Below are 26,806 nucleotides of genomic sequence, written 5' to 3'. Positions count from 1 at the left end.
ACTGTTCGATTCAGGCCTCAGTTAGCTGGAACACAGTCAGTGCTGTGGTGTTTAGCCTGCTAGCTAGCTCATCTAGGCCTAGATAACCGGCTACGAGTCCAAAGACGGCAGAACCGGCCTTTCATTTCTCCTTTCGGTTCCTCCCAACACCAGTCGCTCGACGTCTCTCTCTCAGACATGACCTTTAAGGTCAACACAGCAGCTGCATTGGGCTGTCTGATAGTCCGTGGAACTGTAGCCCAGCTAGCTAAGCACAGGCTAGCTTAGCGAGTGGCTACAGATCCAAAACTCAGCCATCAGTCCTTTCAAGAGCAGTCGGTCAATCGTTAGTCACCAATCGCTTGAGTCATTCTCGCTGAGCGTTAAATGAATAAGTGGGGTTTCAGGCGTGTTCTGCTGGTACAGAACACTGGTAATGGTCAGATTGACGGTTTAATATTTATTAAACGAGTGATTTATAAATGTACAGTGTTCACTTTGTGACCTATAAATGGTACCGGAGGTGCTGGAGTGTGGTGGTGGTTGGTGCTGGTCAGTTTGGTGGTTTTTTTTAGCCCCCTAGATAAGATCTCAGTACCCAAACCGCTGAGTATCAGTATTTGTGTTTTCGTAGAGAGAGATTTTAGGTGAGATGTGAAGGTGCTGTCAGATGGCATGCTTCTCTTTAGCTTTAGCATTAGCATTAGCATGACCGTGCTCATGCTATTTCCTTTCTGGTTCATGCTGCTGTTCAGTGCTGTGGTGCCGCCGCCGCCTCATACTATAGTTTTTAGGTTTTTTAAGGATCTGTGATCAATAGTGAAAGACGTAGTGATCTCGTGCCTATATGCATTATTGCATCTGTAATAATACACACTTCATTGTGTGTGTGTGTGTGTGTGTGTTTGTAGGAGATCACCCTGACAGAGGGCAGTAAAGTGTTTGGAACATGGAAGAACCCGCCTCCTCCGGTCTTCATGGAATTTTTCTTCTACAATGTCACCAACCCTGAAGAGTTCCTGGCTGGGGCCAAACCTCGAGTCACCCACATGGGCCCCTACACCTACAGGTACCGTCGCTCCCCCCACACACTGCTGTAGCAGCTCCCTTACCTTGTGCCTCTATTCACTGGCCACTTTATTGGAAACCCTCACCTTGTCATTTCACTCAGTGGCCACTTTATTAGAAACAGCAACCTTGTGCTTCCACCCAGTGGCCACTTTATTAGAAACACCAACCTTGTGCTTTCACTCTCTGGCCACTTTATTGGAAACCTTGTAGATTTATTAAGTACACTATATGGACAAAAGTATTGGGACACATCTGGGAAAGCTTTCTACAGGATTTTGTGAGGAGTGTGTTTGAGGGACGTTTGTCCCCCTTCATCCAGAAGAGCATTTGTGAGGTCAGACGCTGACATTGGACATAAGGGCCTGGCTCTCAAGCTCCTTTCTTGTTCGTCCCAAAGGTGTTGGATGGAGTTAAGGCCAGGGCTCTGTTTGCGTCAGTCAGGTTCTTCCACCCCAAACTCACCCAACCATGCCTTTTTGTCCATATTGTCCAGAAAATTTTCCTTCACTAGGATTAAGTGACCTATAGGCAGACCCCTGAAAAACAGTCTCATAGCATTATCCCTCCTCCACCAAACTTTACACGTGGCACAGTGTAGTCAGGCAGGTAGCTAACGTTCTCCTGGTGTTCTCCAAACCCAGACTCACCATTCAGACTGCCAGATAGACACGCGTGAGTCGTCACTCTACATAACACAAATCTACTGCTCCAGAGTCAAGTGGCGGTGTGCTTTACACCCCTCCATCTGATGCTTGGCATTGAGCTGGGGGATGTAAGGCTGGATTTTGTACACCTGTGGCAATGGGCCTGAATAAAAAAAAACCCTGAATTCACTGATTAAAAGGTGTGTCCCAATACTTCTGTCCATATAGTGGCTATACAGTGATAGACTGTAGCCCTGTCTCTTGCTGCACAGTTTATAAGCCCCCCCCTCTATTACAGTCATCAAGGTTGTGGGTGCAGTGCCCCCTATTGGACCCTTGAGCTAAACTAAGATATGCATTGTACTGTACAAGTAAGTGTGTAAGTGGTGCTGGTACGAGTTTAGGTTGAGCTTGAGGTCCATCATTCAATAATATCTGGACAGGAAACTGACCACCAGTAGAAGGCTACAGAATGGCTAACAAACTGTGTGTCAATAGAAGAGCCAGACTCTCAAACATTACATAACTATGAAGGAGGGTTTCTGATAAAGTGGCTGGGGACGGTGTTGTGTAGGTGAGCATGAGAGTTACAGATGACCACGTGGAGATGTACAGTCCGGTCTAAAGCCTGATTAGTGGGATATTACAGCATAATCTATTCATGCCTAGGTGCTTTGATGAGTCATGTGGGCCCAGAATATTCCGATGTGAAGCCAAGAAGGCCCATGGTGAATAATTACCACACACACACACACACACACACACACACATAAACACACACAGACATCTGGTTCTATCTATGTGTGTGTATTTGTGTGGCGGGAGAAGATAATACACACCACAAGTGTGACAAGCAAGATATACTAATACAGAGCATTTATCTTTAAAACTCTATATAACCTAATAAATCCAAATAAACATAAACAGTGGTTAGTGATTGTATCAATACCTGTAAAATACTATATAACATTAGAATGTACCCTAATAAACATGTAATCAGTGGTCAGTGAGTGTGTCTATACCTGTAACACGCTATATAAATAGAATAACTCCAAGTAAACATAACCAGTGGTCAGTGAGAGTTTCTACCTGTAAAACGCTATATAAGATTAGATTAAACCCAAATAAACATGTAATCAGTGGTCAGTGAGTGTGTTTATACCTGTAACATGCTATATAACTTTAGAATAAATCCAAGTAAACATAAAGTCAGAGGTCAGTGAATGTGTATATAATTGTAAGACTCTATATAACATTAGAATGTACCCTAATAAGCATGTAATCAGTAGTCAGTGAGTGTGTCTATACCTGTAACATGCTATATAACTTTAGAATAAATCCAAGTAAACATAAAGTCAGAGGTCAGTGTGTATATACTTGTAAGACTCTATATAACATTAGAATGTACCCTAATAAGCATGTAATCAGTAGTCAGTGAGTGTGTCTATACCTGTAACATGCTATATAACTTTAGAATAAATCCAAGTACACATAAAGTCAGGTCAGTGAGTGTGTATATACTTGTAACACTATATATAACATTAATTATATAACATTATATAACATTATAACATTAATATTATTAACACCTGTAAACTCAGTGAGTGTGTCTATACCTGTTAAACTATATAACTCTAAATAAACCGTGTTTTTTTCCGGCAGTCTCAGTGTTTGCAGTCTGAGGCAGGCCATAAACACAACGCAACTGTCCTCACAGTGGCACGACTGGCTATATCCCACATGTGCTGTAGCGGAGCTGGAACATGGGCAGCACTATGTATTATGCAACTGTGGACTTATCGTAATCCCTTAACAAGGCCTGATAAGCTAACACACTGGAAGGCATTTATATAGATGGAACTTCAAAGACAGTCTTGAATGAATGATGCTTCCCGGCCACTTTATCAGAAACACCTCCCCCTGTAGCTGGTGTACAGTTTGGTAGAGACTGAGGTTCATCTGTTGATGCACAGTTTGATGTTGGCCATTCACTGCACCTTCGTTAGATGTCAGTTTAAAATATTAAAAAGTGTAAAATATTATTTTAGAAAAATCTTATGAAAATCCGAAAATCTTTTAGTCACTTAGCTATTCAAAAAAATATATATATTTTGCCCAAACTTTTGCACGCTAATGTTTCAGTTTTCAGGCTAATGCAGCTAACAAGTAATGCCAACGCTAAATTCCTCAGAAGGAATTTGGTAGTAGTGTATGCTACTTACAGCTCTAGCGCTAACACCAGAGTTAACATCGTTAGAGCTACTGCTAGCGCTAAAGCTAGAGTAAACAATAACGCTAGAGTCAACCCCAAAATTAACACTAACATTAGAGCCGAGGCAGATGTCGGAATCTCACAAAAATATGTCCCACTTTTTATGTCCCGGTTTAGCATTGTTAGCATTGTTAGCGGTATCCACTGATAACGATGCATTATGCAGTATTTTGCACATTCCCAGTTAAAATGTGCTAACAGAATTATGGTAAATACAAGTTCCCGACTTGGAAGTTGGGCTTAGACACCCCCTCAAGTCGTAATTTCTAGTGGGAATAAGATCATTTCGAGGCGGGAGCATTTAATGCTACATTAGCTGCCATTTTTTGACCTTTCGACTAGCATGTGAATGCGCATAACACCGCTAGAGCTTCCACTAAGACTATAGGGAACACCAGAATTACGCTAACATCACAGCCAAATACACTTAGGCTTAGGCTGCAGCTGGAGTGAACGCTAGCCCTAGTGCTAACGCCACAGTTAACACTAACACTAGAGTTAGGTCTAACACCAGGCTGTTAAGGCTACCTGTAAAAATAGCTAACACTGGATCTACCACTAGCACTACAGCTAGAGTGTTACACCTTTAGAGCTAAAAGCCTTATCTTACCATAAGGCTCTTAGCTCTTACCTCCGCCAACAATATTTTTACACCTTCCGCCTGCATTGTTTAAATAGCTACGGTGTTAGCTGCAATGGGCGTAGTGGTGGTCTCGAAATGAGGTGTGTTCAGGTCAATTTCTGGTGTATTAATATCTTGGCAAACAACCTAGGCAGACGTTCTTCGCTGTCTTGGCAGTGAATCGTACTTTTCCCGTCGTTGCGATAGCAAAAACACACCAACACGCCCTAAATCAAGCTGTGCGGTGCGCAGTTGGCGGCTCGCCAAAAGATCGCTAAAATGGAGCTAATAAAAGAGCTAACACTACTAGAGCTAGCACTCCTGAGGGGCTAAATGTTACGGACTTGTCTTGGCTGACATTCATTTAACACGGATAATAGACCCCAACATCTTGTCGCGGTTTCTGGTCGTAGCTAACATCAGCCAGAGTTTAGCATTAGCATTAGCATACTGATACCCTGAACGGCTAACCCACACTTACCCCGTTACAGACCTAATCAGGGGGTTCTATTGAAGTGAGTAATCAAGTCTTCCTGCTTTGGGTGTAATAAAGAATTGAGGATGGTGACATGACGCCGACAGCTAACCGTCATTTATTGTCCAGCAATAACCCACACACACCCACCCTGGACGCCCTGATACAGTGTCGTAATTTAAACAAGCTCCAAAGTGCACATGAGCCACTCGAATGTTGCAGTATTTATACCGCGGAGTTCACCTCAGGGCTGAATTACAAGCCATAGCCACGGTCTACCAGGTTGGAGATGGTGTGTGCTGGTCTTTGATGGTCACAGTGGTTGAAAAGCCAAAACCATAGCCTATATTGGCTAAGCTCTGATGCACCAGCGTGGTCATGAAGGTCGTGAGATATTTGAGTGGCTCATTTAAATTGACCAGTGAAAGAATGAACAGTATATTGCTATATTCATTCATGCCTTTTGTCTCTTGCTGTTGTTATTTATAGGGAGTACAGGCCCAAAATCAATGTCACCTTTGTGGACAATGGGACCAAAGTTTCCGCCCTGACCCCCAAGAGCTTTGTTTTCGTGCCGGAGATGTCCGCAGGAGACCCTAGTACAGACAGCGTCACTACTGTTAACATCCCAGCTGTGGTGAGTGAGTTAAGAGTGTGTGTGTGTGTGTGTGTGGTCAGTGTTACAGAAAAAGCCACTTTACAGACTGTTCATTGTGCTTATGTGCTCCAGTGAGCTAAAAGAGTTAACAGATGTCTTTTTGACGTCCTCAAAAAACAGATTTTTATATTATATGAATATATATTATAGGTCATACAGATATATTTTATAACTATAACTTAAAGGCTATACATAAAGAAATGTAAATAATGTAATGTAAACAGCATGTTTGTAATGGGAGAATTTAACTTAAACTTTAAAATTTAATTGAGTGGGTCATCATGTAAGATATGGCCCTAAACTAGATGTCTATGGACGTCTTATGCATAAGATATGGTCCTAAACGGAATGTCCATGGACGTCTTACGCGTGTGATATGGCCCTAAACGAAATGTCTATGGACGCCTTACGCTTGTGCTATGGCCCTAAACTAGATGTCTATGGACGTCTTATGCATAAGATATGGTCCTAAACGGAATGTCCATGGACGTCTTACGCGTGTGCTATGGTCCTAAACAGAATGTCCATGGACGTCTTACGCGTGTGATATGACTCTAAACGAAATGTCTATGGACGCCTTACGCTTGTGCTATGGCCCTAAACTAGATGTCTATGGACGTCTTATGCATAAGATATGGTCCTAAACGGAATGTCCATGGACGTCTTACGCGTGTGATATGGCCCTAAACGAAATGTCTATGGACGCCTTACGCTTGTGCTATGGCCCTAAACTAGATGTCTATGGACGTCTTATGCATAAGATATGGTCCTAAACGGAATGTCCATGGACGTCTTACGCGTGTGCTATGGTCCTAAACAGAATGTCCATGGACGTCTTACGCGTGTGATATGACTCTAAACGAAATGTCTATGGACGCCTTACGCTTGTGCTATGGCCCTAAACTAGATGTCTATGGACGTCTTATGCATAAGATATGGTCCTAAACGGAATGTCCATGGACGTCTTATGCATAAGAAATGGTCCTAAACGGAATGTCCATGGACGTCTTACGCGTGTGCTATGGTCCTAAACAGAATGTCCATGGACGTCTTACGCGTGTGATATGACTCTAAACGAAATGTCTATGGACGCCTTACGCTTGTGCTATGGCCCTAAACTAGATGTCTATGGATGTCTTATGCATAAGATATGGTCCTAAACTGGATGTCCATGGACCATGGATGTCTTGCACCAGTCTGTGCTTGCTGGGACCGTCATGTAAGATATGGCCCTAAACTAGATGTCTATGGATGTCTTATGCTTGTGCTATGGCCCTAAACTAGATGTCTATGGATGTCTTATGCATAAGATATGGTCCTAAACGGAATGTCCATGGATGTCTTATGTGTGTGATATGGCCCTAAACTGGATGTCCATGGACAATGGACGTCTTGCGCCAGTCAGTGCTTGCTGGGACCGTTATGTAAGATATGGTCCTAAAGTGGATGTCCATGGATGTCTTACGCCAGTCGGGACTTGCTGTGTCATCATGTAAGATACGGCCCTAACGGACTACCTTTTAAAACAAAAATCCAGATTTTGCTGCTAGCTGGTTTCGGAAGGTCTAAGCTAGTCTTTGATGGTCAAGGTGGTAGAAAAACTGGTCATCCAGGCAAAAACACACCCTATGCTAGTTAACCAGCTTAGCTCTTGACCACCACAGCATATATATTTTCACTGGAGTTTGATAGACTAGCCGGTCTGTTAGCATGACCTGCTGAACTGGCCGTACTGGTTGACTGGTGAGAGTCTGACTGAGTTGGTCATGCTGGTTGACCAGCTTGGTGATGCTGGTCATGATAGTCAAGCATCATATAATTATGAGCATGCTGGTCAAGCTTGGTCATACAGGTTGACTAACTTGGTCAGGTTGGTCATGCTGGGAGACTCTAAATCATACTCAGTGCTCAGTACTAATACACTAGTAGCTTGACCAGCTTGCGCTGACCTGGCTGTTTTATTGTACTTGTAAATAGTTTTTTGATAAATGCATGTATTAATGCTAATTATTCCTAATGCTAATTTATTGTTTATTTGTTTGTTTGTTTACAAATGGACACATATTCAGTACAAGTAGCTGCGACGCTAACTGATTATGGCTGGAAAACCCTGGCAAACATGTACAGCAGACCACTACATACATTCAGAATGTGCCTTTGGATAAAACTACCAGATTCAATGCTGCTAACGGTCATTTGCCCCCCAAATGAGATCAAGTCTAATATAATAAACTTGCCATGAATGACAAATCGCAATCCCTCAATCGTAATGTCTCTCTCTCTTTCTCTTTCCCTAGGCCGTAATGAATAAGTTGAAGGACGTCAGCTTTTGGTCGAGGACAGCCATTTCCATGTTCATGAGCTCCATAGGGACCACCATGTTTATGACCCACACTGTGGACGAGCTGCTGTGGGGCTTTGAGGACCCTCTGCTTAGCCGCCTGCAAAAAATAAAGCCTGAGGTGGATGAGCGCTTTGGCCTCATGCTCGACGTAAGTGTCATCGAACGTTCTCACACACTAAGCTAACCCACTCCCCTCCCCACCCGCACCCCAAGCTCTAATCAGGCCCAGCTGACAGGAAACTGGCTACGCCACTGTTGTAGAAAAGCAGCCATTGCTTGTTAGCCACATTAGCCTATTTTGCCTATGTTTGGTGTGCGTTGACCGCGTTCGCTCGGTCTGACGGCGGTTTCTATTGTTCTATTGTTTCTCCCCCCTACACACAGAAAAACGGCAGTGCCGACGGAGAGTTTGTGTACTTCACCGGAGAGCAGAACTACTTGGAGTACGGCCGCGTCGACACCTGGAAAGGCCAAAAGTAAATGCTCCTTCACCTTCTTTTACCTTCTCCACCCACCTCAACATGTCAGCAATATGTAAGCCGGGACAATAAAAGGAAGGAAGGTCGGCCATGAAATTCTGGGACTTTATTGTGCTTATTGTTAAAATGCAGCCGCTGTGTTTGGAAAAGGCCGGACTTGTGCTGGCGTAAGCCGGACGTTAATGATAAATGATGGCACGCGAGCGGTATTTTTACCTTGGATGTTGTTGATGGCTGCGTTTTAAGAATCGCAGAGCCTGTCCAGGTCGGACTGTCCTTTTAGAGAGGAAATTCGACAGCTCCAGCTAAATCTGTGTTTTGCAACTTGGCCCTTGTGGGCCCAAAACCCCAAAACCCATGAATGGCATGCCCCAGGGTTCTATCCTAGACCCCTTTCCACTATGGGAATCAATGGAATCAGTGGAAAAGGGCCTAGAATAGAACCCTGGGGTACGCCCTTCATGAGTTTTGGGGCTGGTGGTGACTTGCCTGTAGAAATGTCTATATAAACCATTGCTTGTTAGGAGCTAAGCTTCATCTAAGTAGTAATACAGATGAACCCCGGGAGAGAAGTGTGCCGCGGGCTCTGTGGCGACGCTCAGAAGGTCAGTCAGGGCTCAGGACTGGGCAGAGTGTGAAAGCCAGATTGAGAAAAGCGTGGAGGAAAAGCTGTGAGGCCACAGCTCTTTACATCGCTTTAGCTTAGAAAGGGAGGTTGAGGACACTGTAGGTCTGTAATTAGAGGGCGAGGAAGTGTCTAGACCGGGTGTGACTGCAGCTATTTGGAAAAGAAACTGGTATTCTTTAAAGAAACGGGTATTTATCAAATAGGAACCGTATGAGTCGAGTGAAAACCGAAGAAAAGAAGGAGAGGACTTTTTAGAGATTATATCAGAGACTCTGGGCTACTGTAGGGCAGTGCTGGCTAGCTGAACAGCAAGAAGTAGGCGGATGTGGGAGGCTGAAGAAGTTTGTTTATGGTCGTAAAAAGGGTGTTGAGCCTAGAAAACGAGCCACCATCAGCCAGCACCCAGAGGGCCGAGCACCAGCAAAGTTTGGTGGATGCCCTACTTATCAGTTAATCACCAGGCAAAGTGGGTGTGTTTGAGTAGGGGAAACCTAGCGACCTTTGCTCCAGGACTACAGGACTAATGCACTCCACAGCGGTGCCATGCTCCACCTGGCGATTCTCACATTTCTGGAAAGGGGCCTAGGATAGAACCCTGGGGTACGCCCTTCGTGGGTTTTTTGGGGCTGGTGGTGACTTGCCTGTAGAAAGCATTGCTTGTTAGTAGCTAAGCTTATAATACTGATGAACCTTGTTATTATAGGCAGTCAGAAAGAGGTGGTGCCTTCAAGATGTAGCAACAACAGAACCTGCTGCAAAAGATCTTTGAAGCCTGTGGGACAGGGATCACCAACAACAAGTCAGGGACATCCTGGGCATACTGTGCTCATGGGCCAGGGTCCCCTGCTACTAGGGGGCCCTGGATCAGCAAAGTTTGTTCAGCAAGTTGTGGAATGTGATTCCAAAACCTTTCACCTTGTCCCTTGTCCCTCGTTCCTTGTCCCTAGGGACCTACACCATAGATAGGCTGCACCAGGACCCAGTTCAGCTTTCTGAGGCTGGGAAAAAATGCGTCCAGTACACATGGAAGCATTCCACAGGACATAATTACACTGGCTGGACATTTTAAAAGGAGCATTTGGCCTGCTGTCGTCTGGGTTCCTTGGAGACTACAACTCAGAAGTGGCCTACAACAACTCCAGCTTCCACTTATGTCTCTGGACAGTGGCACGACCCCAAAACCACATGCAGTTGATTGGGAAGGCTGTTGACTTTGCTGTAATGGAAACGATGCTGTCAGTCCTCTCTTTCAACAGCTTTCCTCTCATCTACGCCCTCAAAAACAAGGAAAAAGGGTTCCTCAAGGGTTCTTTAGTTAAGGCAGCGGGCCTGTCTAGAACCACAATGACCCAAATAGCCATTCAGGTGGGTTAAAGGGTTCTTCAGACCTTACTGATTGAATGATTTTGCCCTGCAGGCTGATGTCGTTTTGGAACACCAATCAGAGCAACATGATTAACGGCACGGATGGCAGCGCCTTCCACCCCTTCCTGACCAAGGAGGAGCGTCTGGACGTCTTCACCGCTGACCTGTGCAGGTAGGTTCTGTTCAGACATCTCTGGTTCACCGGTTCTATAGCTTTTACTGTCCGATTCCGAAAATCGGAGAGACCTGAAGGGATGAGGATGTTGCTGGATTCCTGCTCAATAGGTGGGTAACATTGACTTATTTTTGCAACTGGTTTGCTTAGCAGCAGCAACTGTAGCAACAGTTTGCTAACGCTAACCTAGCTAAAGCTAATTACATGTCGTGACTTTATATCCAGGATTTTATGGCCACAAATATCTACAAAAAATGTTTGCTAGCACATTATGGGATTATTTGAATTCATGCATAAGCCAAAATGCTATGCTAGATAACATTAGTTGGATGACGCTGTTAGCTGGTGTGCTAACATCGAGGTAGCAATGTTTGACGAAGCCAGTAGCTGGTGTGCTAACAATGGGGTAGTAATGTTTGACGAGGCTGGTGTGTTTTGGGTGCTATGTTTGGGTTTGATGTCTTTTGGTTCGCAAACCCAGTATCGTTACCTTGGCAATGCATTTATTTTGGGGGGCAGAACTTCTGAACACTAAATGTAGGTATTGTGATATACACTGAGGAGGAGCTACAGTCTCTCATTAGGGTGAATATTAACACTAAATGTAGGTATTGTGATATACACTGAGGAGGAGCTACAGTCTCTCATTAGGGTGAATATTAATAACACTCTAAATGTAGGTATTGTGATATACACTGAGGAGGAGCTACAGTCTCTCATTAGGGTGAATATTAATAACGCTCTAAATGTAGGTATTGTGATATACACTGAGGAGGAGGAGCTACAGTCTCTCATTAGAGTAAATATTAATAACGCTCTAAATGTAGGTATTGTGATATACACTGAGGAGGAGGAGCTACAGTCTCTCATTAGGGTGAATATTAATAACGCTCTAAATGTAGGTATTGTGATATACACTGAGGAGGAGGAGCTACAGTCTCTCATTAGAGTAAATATTAATAACGCTCTAAATGTAGGTATTGTGATATACACTGAGGAGGAGCTACAGTCTCTCATTAGGGTGAATATTATTAATAACGCTTTAAATGTAGGTATTGTGATATACACTGAGGAGGAGCTACAGTCTCTCATTAGGGTGAATATTAATAACACTGTAAATGTAAGTATTGTGATATACACTGAGGAGGAGCTACAGTCTCTCATTAGGGTGGATATTAATAACACTCTAAATGTAGGTGTTGTGATATACACTGAGAAGGCGGAGCTACAGTCTCTCATTAGGGTGAATATTAATAACACTCTAAATGTAGGTATTGTGATATACACTGAGGAGGCAGAATGCTAAATGATTTATTGGAAAGTGGTTTATTTAATCGTCTTGTATTTTTTGTTTGGTGAAATTGGAATCTGCTCTGGTGGTTTGTCAGTGCAGCAGGACACAGCTGGTGTTTGAGGCGTTCATGTTGGCGACTCTTCACCTTCTTTACTCTTGTCCTCATTGTTTGTTTTTAAAGCAGTGTGGCTCTCTCCATTCCACACTTCCCCTTTTTTTGTTGAGTCGGATGTTTTAATTGCCGCAGTGGGATCAATTCAGTGCGTCGCTCTGAACATTGGCTAAACGTTCTTATCCTCTGACAAAAACAAGCACAGCTGACCTTCCTGAGAGCGAAGCCCAGTTTTTTGGGTTATGTAGATGTTAGGACATCAGGGAGTGTGGGCTTGTTTTTTAGTCTTACGAAGGAGGTAATAGCTACATAAATAAATCATATACAAAGAATAAAGGGCTAACAGCAAATTACAAATAAAATCTTTTATAAAATTTAGAATTTAGAAAAAATACAGAAAATTGTACATTGACAAACAAAAATAGATGCATGAATTAAGATTCATGAATTAAAATACACAATAAAATATTTAAATAGTAAATAAAGAAGTAAAAGAAATTGTACAGAAAAATTGAAATATATGAAATAAATGCATTTAGGAATATATAAATCTAGAGGTTTACAAATGAATATATAAGGAAAATGTTGATGTGATTTTAGTAGTAGTTTTTTACAAAATATTGTGAAAGATTCCCAGAAAATAATATAGGGGACAACATTATACATTTATAAATAAATAAAAATACATACAGACAATCTAGATTATTGATAGGATCTATATAATCTATGAAATCTATATAATTGAATTGATAAATAATTAAAGAAATGCATTAATGAATTAATAATTACATTAAAATGATATATCTCTCTTTCGTATATATATATATGAAAAAAACTTAATTAATGATAATTCATATATAACATTTGTTTTTAATTAACAATTAGCAAATAAATGTGGAAATAGTTATTAAATCATTACATTTTATACAATTTATTACATATTATTTTACCTATTGACACCTATTGATACACTGATGCTTTATAGAGAGATAGATAGATGCACCTTTATTTAACTAAATGTCAAAGCTAACGCTAACTCTAAACCTCAACTTTAGTCCAAAACCTTCCCTTAGCCCTGACCTTCATCCTAACATCAAACCTGGTTCTAAAACACTGCTATCAAAGGAGCTCACACTGATCGACCTTAACATTAAAACCACCGACAGGGGAAGTGAATAACACTGATGATCTGGGATCCACATATTAGGCAGCAAGTGAACAGTCAGGCCTCAGAACCAAACTGTGATGTCTAGAGGACTGGGAGCATCAGAGCATCTCCAAAAAACATCAGGCAGGTCTTGCGGGGTTGTTCCCGGTACAGCACCCAAGGCTCACTGATACTTATGGAGGTCCCGCTCTACAACTTGCTGCTAACATCTTGGAGCCTCTGCGAGTTCGAGCTGTTTTGGCGTCCTACACACAGTGTTAGGCAAGTGGTTTTAATGCTGTGAAAGGTCCAACATGTGATGATGAATGGCTTTTCTCAGTGTGGGAAGTTCTGTTCTGTGCGCTGGAGCACACTCAGCTCTTTTTAGCTCTGGGAAATATTCAGGCCTTACTGTCCTACTGTGTTTTTTTGGAAATAGCATGAAATCAGGCGAAGGGTCTTGCAGTCCCCTCAGCGCAGCAGATGACTCACGGTTACGGGCAGCATGTTCTGGTCTGCGGGGGGAAGAGGCCGGGTTTGTAGCACTTTATTGTAACCTGCCTTTGTGCACAAGATTTACACTGTTGTAGCATTTGTTTTAAGGACACTCTGTGACACAAAGTGGTCTAGAAACACCAAACGTTGGTAGCAATGCGTTAGAAACCACATCAGCAGGTACTTTAGACATTACTTTGAGGATTAAGGTGAAGTGGAAACCAATCTGAAGCTTTTTGAAGGCAAATATGTGACGATTTAGGCATTCTGTTAGCAACATGCTAATCGGTGGACAAACAATTCCATTACTTGTTAGCTACAATAGGCTCGTATCTCACTGTAGCAAGCCAGGCATTGAGCCTAAACACTCAGGTGGTAGAATGTGCAAATCCCAAGTCACCGTGGTAAATTCCGTGGTCATGAAGAGCTCTCCAAGGTCTTCAGAAAGAAGGTTGGAGATACACACTGTTAAAAGTATTAGATCCTTGTGGAACTTTTGGAGGTTCTAAAAAAGCAAGGGTTTTAAAAAAGCAAGGGTTCCTCGAAGGTTCCTCAAAGGTAGCACCTTAAGAGGTTTCTCCACAGTTTAACCTGAAGAACCTCCAAAAGTTCTACAAGGATCTTATATTTTAACAGTGTACTTATTAGATCCAGTTGAAGCTATTTTCTGTATTGTATTATGTGGATTATAAATGTGGAGGCAGTCAGTGGATCCCTCCTACCGATTGGTTGATGCCTCCTGTGATGCTGGCAAAGATGCTTTTTTGCACATGCCTGCCAGGTTAGGAGCGTGATCACATTAAAAAGAAAGTGTGAGCAGCCTAGAAACGTCAGATTTGGTGAGAAGACCAGATTTGGGCCGCTCTACCTACTGTGTGAATGTAGCTCCTGGAAACCTGGGGAAATATCTGTCCGACTGCTGTGAAAATTGGTGGATGTCGTTGCTATTGGAACACGAGATGCTGGCCAAAAGCTGTTTTGCTGGAACCCGTTTAAGAACATAACATATCCATGTTCATTGTTGATTTTTTAATTCGAAGCTGCGGAGGAAACTCTTAAGGCATTTGAGGAACCTTCAAGAAAAGTTTTTTAGATAGATTACCCTGTCCTTCCTAACCCAAAGAAAATTTTAGTGGGATATTTAGAAGAAAAAGGTTCCTCAAAGGTTCCTCAAAGCACTTTAAGAGGTTCTTTCACAGTTTAATACTGAATGATCTTGAAAAGTAAAGAAACGTCGGATTTGGTGGGAAGACCAGATTTGGGCCACTCTACCTACTGTGTGAACATGGCTTCTAGAAATCTGGGGAAATGTTTGTCCAATTGTCAAGAAAAGTTTTTTAAGAAGAAAAAGGTTCCTCCAAGGTTCCTCAAAGCACCTTAAGAGGTTTCTTCACAGTTTAATACTGAAGGATCTTGAAAAGTGAACAGCCTGAAACATCAGATTTGGTGGGAAGACCAGATTTGGGCCGCTCTACCTACTGTGTGAACATAGCTTCTAGAAATCTGGGGAAATGTTTGTCCACCTGTTGTGAAAATTGGTGGACGCCATTGCTATTGGAACACGAGATGCTGGCCAAAAGCATGTTCTACTGGAACCGGTTTAAGAATATACAATTTCCATGTTAATCGTTGGAAATCTAATCTAGCATATCCCTGAATGTGCTCACCCCTGTTATGGACGACCTTTCACCCGCTGGCCTGACATCCCCTACTTCCAATGGTTTGGATGACGGAGGGGTTATTTTCAGTCTGACCCCTGACCTAAAAAAAACCCACCTCATCCCCTCTTTGTTCAGCGTGGAAGGAATCTCACCTACTTCGGCACGGCAGCCGCGATCACATGGCTTGGAGTTCTGACAGCAAATGTTTTCGTACACTGTCACCTACTTGGTCAGCAGGCGAGGGGGAGTGGTGGGCCGCGTTGTCTTTGTGGTGAAGGGGAGTATCTGGATCTTTCCCTCTGACTTTTACCCTGATTTGTAGGACGGGAAAAAGGCACAGCTGGACGCCCTGTCGAGGCTTTACCTCATCACTAATCGTTGGCTGGGTCCGCATGTTTCCTGTCTGGAAAATCCATTTCCCAAGATCCCAATCAGTGGAAGGAAAAACAAACAAACAAACACAGGAGGAAAAAAAACACCTAACAACAAAAAAAAACCCATAATTTGAACATGACTCGGACAGGGGGTCCCACCCTACTCCTGGAAATCTACTACAATTACGGAGCTTACCTAACCACAACAGACCCAGCATGGCTGTACACATGCAGCACACATGGAAGTACACAAATACAGGTGGTTTAAATGGTCCTTTGTAGAGCTGTACCATAGAAGAACCACATTTTGGTTTTCCTTGGTTCTTTGAAGACCTGTTTGTAAACAAGAGTGTGAAGAACCTTGTCCATATGATGGGAGGTTAGCATTACTGCTACTCTCAAAAGCATGACAACTCAAAGGACCACACAGATGCTTACAGGGTTCTTTGTTTTAAATGGTTCTTCACTGTAGTGTAAATCATTTTTAGATGGTTTGTTTAGAACCTATATATCGTGACTCTCATGCAAAAACCTTGTATCTCCAAAAAAAACAAAGAAGGAAAATCCTTAATTGTCATTGGAACGCAACTTCATCCTGGATATTAATGTTGTTGGAGTTGCATTCTGGATGTTGATATATTTTAACTTCATACTGTATATTACAGTTAGTAGAATGGCATCATTCTAGATATTAATGTTATTTTAACTTAAGCCGGGATATTAATGTTAATAGAACTTTATTGTGCGTATTAATGTTATTAGAACTCTTATTCTGCATATTAATGCTTTTAGAGCTTCATACTGGATATTAAAGTTATTTGAGCTTAATTCTTGATATTAATGTTATAAGAACTTTATTCTGGATATTAATGTTATTAGCACTTTGTTCTGAATATTAATGTTATTAGGACTTTATTTTGGATATTAAGGTTATTAGAACTTCATTCTGGATATTAATGTTATAAGAACTTAATTCTGGATATTAATGTTATTTGAACTTTATTCTGGATATTAATGTTATTTGAACTTTATTCTGATATTGATATATTTTAACTTTATACTGTATATTAAAGTTATTAGAATGACACTCTAGATATTAATACTATTTTAGCTTAAGTCTGAATATTAATGTTATTAGAACTTTATTCTGGATACTAATATATATTTGAACTTTATTCTGCATATTAATGTTATTAGAACTTTATTCTGCATATTAATGTTATTAGAACTTCATTCTGCATATTAATGTTATTAGAACTTCATACTGGATATTAATGTTATTAGAACTTAATACTGAATATTAATGTTATTAGAACTTCATACTGGATATTAATGTTATTAGAACTTCATTCTTAATATTAATGTTATTAGAACTTCATACTGGATATTAATGTTATTAGAGCTTCATACTGGATATTAATGTTATTAGAACTTTATTCTGGATATTAATGTTATTAGAACTTCATACTGGATATTAATGTTATTAGAACTTCATACTGGATATTAATGTTATTAGAGCTTCATACTGGATATTGTTATTAGCACTTTGTTCTGAATATTAATGTTATTAGGACTTTACTTTGGATATTAAGGTTATTAGAACTTCATTCTGGATATTAATGTTATTAGACCTTATTTTTTGCTATTAATGTTACTAGAACCTCATACTGGATATTAATGTTATTAGAACTTTATTCTGGATATTAATGTTATTAGAACTTTATTCTGGACATTGCCGTTATTAGAGATTAATTCTGGATATTATTGATATTAGAACTTTATTCTGCATGTTAATGTTATTAGAACCTCATTCTGGGTATTAACGTTATTAGAACTTTATTTTGGATATTGCTGTTAGAGCATCATTTTGTATTTTTATTTTAGAGCTTCATTCTGAATATTGATTTATTTAAACTTCATTCTGGATATTATTGGAAATGCATTCTGGATATTGATATATTTTATCTTCATACTGTATATTAATGTTATTAGTATGCCATTCTAGATATTAATGCTATTTTAATTTAATTCTGGATATTAATCTTATTAAAACGGCATACTGGATTTTACTGTTCTTAGAGCTTGATTCTGGATATTGCTGTTATTACAGCTTTATTTTTAATATTGATATATATATATATATATATATATATATATATATATATATGAACTTCATTCTGGATATTAATGTTATTAGAGCTTAATTTTGGATATTGCTGTTATTAGAGCTTCATTCTAGATATTGATTTACACTGCTCAAAAAAAATAAAAAAGGGAACACTCAAATAACACATCCTAGATAGGCATGAATGAAATATTCTCATTGAATACTTTGTTCTGTACAAAGTTGAATGTGCTGACAACAAAATCACACAAAAATCATCAATGGAAATCTAATTTATTAACCTATGGAGGTCTGGATTTGGAGTCACACACAAAATTAAAGTGGAAAAACACACTACAGGCTGATCCAACTTTGATGTTATGTCCTTAAAACAAGTCAAAATGAGGCTCAGTATTGTGTGTGGCCTCCACGTGCCTGTATGACCTCCCTACAACGCCTGGGCATCCTCCCGATGAGGATCTCCTCCCAGACCTGGACTAAAGCATCCGCCAACTCCTGAACAGTCTGTGGAGCAACGTACCAGTGGCGAATTTGCCAATCCTGGTGTTCTCTGGCAAATGCCAAGCGTCCTACACAGTGTTGGGCTGTGAGCACAACCCCCATCTGTGGACGTCGGGCCCTCATACCATCCTCATGGAGTCGGTTTCTAACCGTTTGTGCAGACACATGCACATTTGTGGCCTGCTGGTGGTCATTTTACGAGCTCTGGCAGTGCTCCTCCTGTTCCTCCTTGCACAAAGGCGGAGGTAGCGGTCCTGCTGCTGGGTTGTTGTCCTCCTACGGCCTCCTCCACATCTCCTGGTGTAGTGGCCTGTCTCCTGGTAGCACCTCCAGCCTCTGAACACTGCGCTGACAGACACAGCAAACCTTCTTGTCACAGCTCGCATTGATGTGCCACCCTGGAATGAGCTGCACTACCTGAGCCACTTGTGTGGGTTGTAGAGTCCGTCTCATGCTACCATGAGTGTGAAAGCACCACCAACATTCAAAAGTGATCAAAACATCAGCCAGAAAGCATAAGTACTGAGAAGTGGTCTGTGGTCCCCACCTGCAGAACCACTCCTTTATTGAGTGTGTCTTGCTAATTGCCAATAATTTCCACCTGTTGTTTATTCCATTTGCACAACAGCATGTGAAATTGATTGTCAATCAGTGTTGCTTCCTAAGTGGACAGTTTGATTTCACAGAAGTTTGATTTACTTGGAGTTATATTGTGTTGTTTAAGTGTTCCCTTTATTGTTTTGAGCAGTGTATTTGAACTTCATTCTGGATATTAATTTTTCTAAAACTTCATTCTGGATACTGCTGTTATTAGAGCATCACTCTGGATTTTTTTAATTTTAGAGCTTTATTATGGATATTAATTTTATTAGAGCTTCATACTGGATATTAATGCTATTAGAACTTTATTCTGGATATTAATGTTATTGGAACTTTATTCTGGATATTAATGTTATTAGAGCTTCATACTGGATATTAATGTTATTAGAGCTTCATACTGGATATTAATGTTATTAGAACTTCATACTGGATATTAATGCTATTAGAGCTTCATACTGGATAGTAATGCTATTAGAACTTTATTCTGGATATTAATGTTATTGGAACTTTATTCTGGATATTAATGTTATTAGAGCTTCATCCTGCATATTAATGTTATTGGAAATGCATTCTGAAAATTGATATATTTTGTCTTTATACTGCGTCTTAATGTTATTATTATGCCATTTTAGATATTAATGATATTTGCTGTTATTACAGCTTCATTCTGGATATTAATGTTATTAGAGCTAATTCTGAATATTACTGTTTTAGTGCTTTGTTCTGGATATTAATTATATAGAATAGAAGTTATTAGAGCATCATACTGGATATTAATATTAGAAATTAATTCTGGATAGTAATGTTATTAGAACTTAATATTTGATAGTAATATTTTTAGAGCTTCATACTGGATATTATATAATAATGTTATTTTAACTTCTTTTTTTTTTTACTTTTTTAGCTTAAAGATAAATAAATAAATAAACATATAGTTGTGCATTAGGAATTGTTGAGCAGATGTGACCTTTTCATTGTAATAACAAGCAAGCAAGAAACAAGAAGCCATTCTTAAATCATTTACAGTCTTACATTGTTTTCTAAAAGGCTTGTTTGGCTGGGAATCAACAAAATCCTTTGTTCTTATCAATTCCGATGCTCTGCTGTATTCAGACCACAGTAATGACCCTGCTGGGGTTTGTGCTGAATAGAGAAAGTGTTAATATAGGAAGCAATGGAACTCTCCTTAACACGGTTTGGATCTACAGGCAACACAGTTTACTGAGATTAAATGAACTCCACCCGCGTTGAAACGAAGTCCTACGTTGGGCGTGAACTCCCTCTGGACAGCATATTGACTCTATAAGAGTGAATTAAACACTGATCAGTGTTGGATTCAGATCTTGGAAACTGCAGAGTGGATTGTTTCGCTTGCTCTAACACGCCCAGGTCAGCCTATTGAGGGGTTTCCAGTTGTCAGGTCAAAACTCTGCAGGGCAAAAGTCTGAGGACATACAGGACTGGTGTTCTCACCCCCTTGCGTTCTCACGCATTGTGGCGTTTTCGATAAACAGGACATGACGTCCTCAGCACGAACCGCCATCCAGTGTCTTAGCGTCTGCATAAAGTACAATAAACAGTGTCCTGAAGTTCACTGAAAACCAGTAGAAATGTAAAAGCAGTATAGCGGCGCTCTCCATGTCCTCATCTTAGTCTCAAGTCTATTGTGGTCTCGGACTTGATTCGGCTTCGTTGTGTCCTTGTTTGATCTTGAGTTGGTCTCAGTGTGTCTTGGTCTCAGACTTGGCCTCGATTGTTTCCTGGTCTCAGACTCATCTTGCTCTCAATTGTGTTCTGGTCTTAGTCTTAACTTGGTCTTGATGTGTCCTGGTCTCAGTCATGAGTTGATCTTGAGGTGTCCAAATCTCCATCTTGACTCAGTGAGTCTCAGTGTGTCCTCATCTCATTTTTCACTTGGCCTCAATGTGACTTAGTCTAATTTTCGATGTGTCCTAGTCTTGGTCTTGAGTCTGCCTTAGTGAACCCTTCTCTCAGCCTTGACTTGGGTTCAATGTGTCCTTGTCTCAGTCTTGGCTGAGTTTGGATGTGTATTGGTCTCTGTCTTTTTAATCTTGGCTCAATCTTGATGTGTCCTGTCCTTGATCGACTTGACTGTCATTGACTTGGTCTTGATGTGCCCTGGTATTGATCTTAACATGGTCTCATTAGTCTTAGTTATGAGTCTCCTCAGTAAACCCTGCTCTCAGTCTCGATCTGTCTTGGCCCTGATCTTGACTTTGTCTTTAAGTGTCCAGCTCTCAATATTGAATGGATCTTAATGTCTCCAGGTCTCAGTCTTGACTTGGGTTCAGTGTGTCCTGGTCTTGTCTGGGTTTTGACCTGTGTTGGTATTAGTCTGTCTTCTGACATTGTTGTAATCTTGGCTCAATCTTGATGTGTCCTGTCCTCGATTTCGACTTGGTTTTGACTTGGCATGGTCTCAGTCATGAGTTGATCTTGATGTGTCTCAATCTATCCTGCTCTTAATCTTGATCTTATGTGAATGTGTCCTTCTCTCAATCTTTACTTGGCCTTAATGTGTCCTTGTCTTAGACTGTCCTTAATTTGGTGATTGCCATTGATATGCCATGGTATTGATCATGACATGGTTTCAATAGTCTTAGTGAACCCTGCTCTCAATCTCGATCTGTCTTGGCCCTGATCTTGACTTTGTCTTTAAGTGTCCAGCTCTCAATCTTGACTTGATCTCAATGTCTCCAAGTCTCAGTCTAGACTTGGTGTCAGTGTGTCCTGATCTCAATCTTGGCTGGGTCTTGACATGTGTTGGTTTGGTATGCCATGGTCTTGATCTCAGCTTGATCTTAATATGGTCTTGGTCTTGACAGTCTTGCAGTCTTGACTCATCCCTTGACTCACCTCTGCTCTTAGTCTTGACTCTGTCTTCAGGTGGCATGGTTTGGATCTCCGACTTCGACTCAATGTACCCTGCTCTCAGTCTTGACTCGGTTTCAAAGTGCCCTGGCCTCAGTCTTGACTTAAGACTTGATGTGTCCAAGTCTCAGTCTTGACTCACCTCTAACGTTTTTTAATTTTCCTTGGGTAAGAATAAAACACAGTGTTTTCCTTTGCAGCCTGAGGATCGTAGGATAAAGATAAGAATCTATTGGGAAACTGCAGATTGCAAAAGTGATTCTCAAAATAAAGTTACTGGAAATTTTTAAATGGCAGGAAGGTCGAAAGACGTTCAGGTTTCCACAGAATTGTGACAAATGTGACTCATGTAATTGTTACAGTGTTGTTGTTTTTTTTAAGTGTCCTATTGTTGCACACTGAGTTTGGATCAAATGAAAATGAGATGAGCTGAAAGTGAACCAAGTAGTTTCCCAGAAGTTGCCTAATTGGAAAATTCTGTTTTTCTGGAGTTAATTAAAGCTCTCTTTCAGTTCAGTGACGACTCCTTACCTTCGATTGACTGATCCTGTGAAGGGTTTGGAAAGTCCTGCAACGGAGGGATGATGTTCTATCCTTGTATTCCAGGTCGATCTACATGCTGTTTGAGAAGGAGGTAGACGTGAAAGGCATCCCGGCTTACCGGTACACTCCTCCTCGTGACGTGTTTGCCAGCGGAAAGAACAATCCGGAAAACGAAGGCTTCTGCCTTGATCCGGAAAAGTGCCTCGACGATGGAGTGCTGAACGTTGCAGTGTGTCGCAAAGGTACAGCTCTGGCCACATAATTCATCATGAGAATCGACCAGCAATCCTCCTACCACTGCTGCTACCATGACTACAGGAAACACTCATACAGTGACTACTACTGGTGCTACAACCACTGCTCCAGCTACTACTGCTACAACTGTTATTACAACTAATACTCCTACGAGGCCTCCTACTGCTACTACTGCTGCTGCTACTAGCTGTGTAGCTATTGCTGCAACTGGCATTACAACTAGTACTCCTACTGCTACCACTGTTACTATTACTGCTACTGGTACTACTACTACTGCTGCTACTGCTACTCCTATTTTTACTGGTGCTACTACTACTGCTGCTACTACTACTCCTATTTTTACTGGTGCTACTACTACTGCTGCTACTAGTACTACTCCTGTTTTTACTGGTGCTACTACTACTGCTGCTACTACTACTCCACCTAATTTTACTGGTGCTACTACTTACTGCAGATGCTACTAATACTAATCCTTTTACTCCTACTTGTACTACTTTACCTCTAAGCTACATCAACTACAATCTCTATTGCTGCTACTAATATTGGACTACAACCACTTCCACTTCTGCTACTAATGGTGATATAAGTAGACCAACTGCCACTACTACAGCTGCTACTACTACTTCTGTTGTTGCTTCAGCTCTGAGGACTTCTCCTACGACTACTACTTTTACTACTATTGCTAGCTATTTCTACTACTACTGCTGCTACTGCTGCTACAACTACTCCTTCTAAAGCAAGTGCAACAGCTACTACTACTGTTACTGCTTTTTTACTCCTTTCTTCTCCTCCTACTGCTGTGAGAAACACTCTATAAACACTATTACAATGACTACTGCTGGTGCTACAAGCACTGCTACAGCTACTACTGCTATGGCTACTGCGATTGACACTACTACAGCTACCGCTACTGCTGCTGCTGTTGCTTCAGCTCAGAGGACTCCTACCTACTATGAGTACAACTTCTACTGCTGTTGCTAGCTACTTCTACTACTACTGCTGCTACAACTACTCCTCCTACAGCAACTGCTACAGCTACTACTAGTATTACTTCTTCTCCTCCTCCTCTTCCTACTACTGCTACTACTACTACTGCATCTACTACTACTGTTAGTGCTTCTACTACTACTAGTACTTCTACTACTACTACTGCTGCTGCCAAAACTACTCCTTCTACAGCAGCTGCAGTAGTAGTAGAAGTACTAGTAGTAGTAGAAGCACTAACAGTAGTAGTAGATGCAGTAGTAGTAGTAGCAGTACTCCTCCTCCTCCTCTTCCTCCTCCTACTACTACTGTTGCTTCCTCCTACAGCAACTGCAACAGCTACTACTACTGTTGCTGCTTTTTTACTCCTTTCTTCTCCTCCTACTACTACTACTATTAGTATGAGAAATATTTGTACAATGACTGCTACTGGTGCTACAATCACTACTACTGTGATTGACACTACTACAACTACTACTACTATTCCTATTACTACTACTTCTGCTACTACTACAACTACCACTGCTACTACTACTGCTTCAACTACTGCTACTACTACAACTACTACTGCTACTACTACTACTACTACTTCAGCTACTGTTGCTATACTACTACTTCAGCTACTGTTGCTATACTACTGCTACTACTACTACTGCTACACTACTACTGCTACTACTACTTTAGCTACTGCTACTACTGCTGCTACTGCTGCTGCTACTACTGCTAGTGCTGCTGTTGCTTCAGCTCCGAGGACTCCTACTACGAGTACTACTGCTATTGCTATTGTTAGCTGCTGGTACTGCTTCTTTTACTCCTCCTACTACTACTGATACTACTGCTACTACCACTGGTACACCTGCTAAACCCTCAACTCGTACATATATAAATAGTCTCGCAGTTACTGCAACTAGTGCCAGTGCTGCTACTACAGATTCCACTACTGATACTGCTACTCTACTACTATTACTCTTACTCCACTTACCAGTGATTAACAACATTTGAGTGGAACATTAACTCACTGCCTGTGACCCCTGTGACCGTAGTTAGATACTACACATACTACTGAGAGCAGATCTGCTACTGTGTGTGTGTGTGTGTGTGTGTGTGTGTGTGTGTGTGTGTGTATGGGACTGGTCACGGTAGATTGAGTTCATCAGATAAACTCCAGAAATTCCCCTGCCGTTCACTTTAGTGTTTCAAGCGCGAAAACCTCTCATTTGGCCTAATGTACACATCAAAAAATGAGTGAGTGGAAGGTAGTAGGTGATCTCTGATAAAGTGGCCAGTGAGTGGACGCACAAGGTAGTAGGGTGTTTCCAATAAAGTGGCCAGTGAGTGGAAGCACAAAGTAGTAGGGTGTTTCCAATAAAGTGGCCAGTAAGTGGAAGCACAATGTAGTAGGTGTTTCTAATAAAGTGGCCAGTGAGTGGAAGCACAGGGTAGTAGAGTGTTTCTAATAAAGTGGCCAGTAAGTGGAAGCACAATGTAGTAGGTGTTTCTAATAAAGTGGCCAGTGAGTGGAAGCACAGGGTAGTAGGGTGTTTCTAATAAAGTGGCCAGTAAGTGGACGCACAATGTAGTAGGGTGTTTCTAATAAAGTGGCCAGTGAGTGGAAGTACAAGGTAGGTGGGTGTTTCCAATAAAGTGGCCAGTAAGTGGAAGCACAATGTAGTAGGTGTTTCTAATAAAGTGGCCAGTGAGTGGAAGCACAATGTAGTAGGTGTTTCTAATAAAGTGGCCAGTGAGTGGAAGCACAAGGTAGTAGGGTGTTTCCAATATAGTGGCCAGTGAGTGGACGCACAAAGTAGTAGGGTGTTTCTAATAAAGTGGCCAGTGAGTGGACGCACAAAGTAGTAGGGTGTTTCTAATAAAGTGGCCAGTGAGTGGAAGTACAAGGTAGGTGGGTGTTTCTAATAAAGTGGCCAGTGAGTGGAAGCACAATGTAGTAGGTGTTTCTAATAAAGTGGCCAGTGAGTGGAAGCACAATGTAGTAGGTGTTTCTAATAAAGTGGCCAGTGAGTGGAAGCACAAGGTAGTAGGGTGTTTCCAATATAGTGGCCAGTGAGTGGAAGCACAATGTAGTAGGTGTTTCTAATAAAGTGGCCAGTGAGTGGAAGTACAAGGTAGGTGGGTGTTTCCAATAAAGTGGCCAGTAAGTGGAAGCACAATGTAGTAGGTGTTTCTAATAAAGTGGCCAGTGAGTGGAAGCACAAAGTAGTAAGGTGTTTCTAATAAAGTGGCCAGTGAGTACAAGCACTAGGCAGAGCTGGTGTCAGATAAGGTTACACACTAAACACTTCACAGCTTATACACACACACACAAACTCTCTCTCCAACCGCCCCCCCCCCCTTTCAGTGGTCACCGTCTTAATCATATCACATGACACAGTGGTTCTGGCAGATTTGCAATCACCCACATGCTGTGTGTGTGTGTGTGTTTCCATGTGCTATGCTTTTATGGCCTCAGTGTACAGTAGCAACGACCTCTCAGTGCTTCTGTTAACTATTAGTAGTTTTCACAGTGGAGAACCCTGAAGTTCCAGTGAGTTCTAGGTATTTAAATAAAACATATCTGTAATTGCACTTCATTTTTTTCAGCAGAATTGATGCCCATGTTTAAACTCTTTGTTTTCTCTGTGGTATCTGGGCAGATAAAGCTAAACTCTCCCCCATTGGCTAGGAATTCACTGGTAGAACTGAAGGCCTAATGGTCCGAATTAACCACCAACACAATTAGGAATCAGTCTGTCACATTCTGAGTTGCAGCAAGAGGGCTGCGGTTTTAGGTCGTGTCAGCAGGTTTCAGTCAGTTGTTAGGAATGGAGAACTTTGCTGAAAGACACACTGTTTCACTGCATCAAACGAGCTCAAACACGTGACATGTTCAGTGTACTGACGTTCCTTCTTTTTGACACAGTTTGGACATTTGCGACCCCCGCACTGAGGGCCAGGCTCTAACAATGATGGTTCAGACATTGTTCTTGTTTTGTGTTTTAGTTCAGTGCAGATCAAACGACTTCTATGGGGGGCATCATACAAATTAAACATATGTAGTAGTAGTAGTAGTAATAAGAAGATTTATTATATTTATATTTATATATGTATTATATA

General features: G+C 41.3%; 1 protein-coding gene across 2 annotated transcripts in view; it reads left to right on the top strand.

The window, feature by feature from the left end:
• Positions 1–26,806, top strand: part of scarb2b (scavenger receptor class B, member 2b) — a 62,492-nt gene that overhangs the window by 17,445 nt on the left and 18,241 nt on the right. For both annotated transcript variants that reach the window (XM_072662408.1, XM_072662407.1), the window contains exons 2-7: positions 891–1,048; positions 5,553–5,700; positions 8,019–8,213; positions 8,450–8,541; positions 10,590–10,709; positions 22,520–22,698. In XM_072662408.1, the coding sequence (XP_072518509.1) occupies positions 891–1,048; positions 5,553–5,700; positions 8,019–8,213; positions 8,450–8,541; positions 10,590–10,709; positions 22,520–22,698 (892 nt within the window). The remainder of the gene's footprint in view (positions 1–890; positions 1,049–5,552; positions 5,701–8,018; positions 8,214–8,449; positions 8,542–10,589; positions 10,710–22,519; positions 22,699–26,806) is intronic.

This window comes from Salminus brasiliensis, chromosome 18 (assembly GCF_030463535.1).
Source record: "Salminus brasiliensis chromosome 18, fSalBra1.hap2, whole genome shotgun sequence".
Lineage (NCBI taxonomy): Eukaryota > Metazoa > Chordata > Actinopteri > Characiformes > Bryconidae > Salminus > Salminus brasiliensis.
The sequence above is the reverse complement of the archived record's forward strand: the minus strand, read 5'-3'. Positions and strand labels throughout refer to the sequence as shown.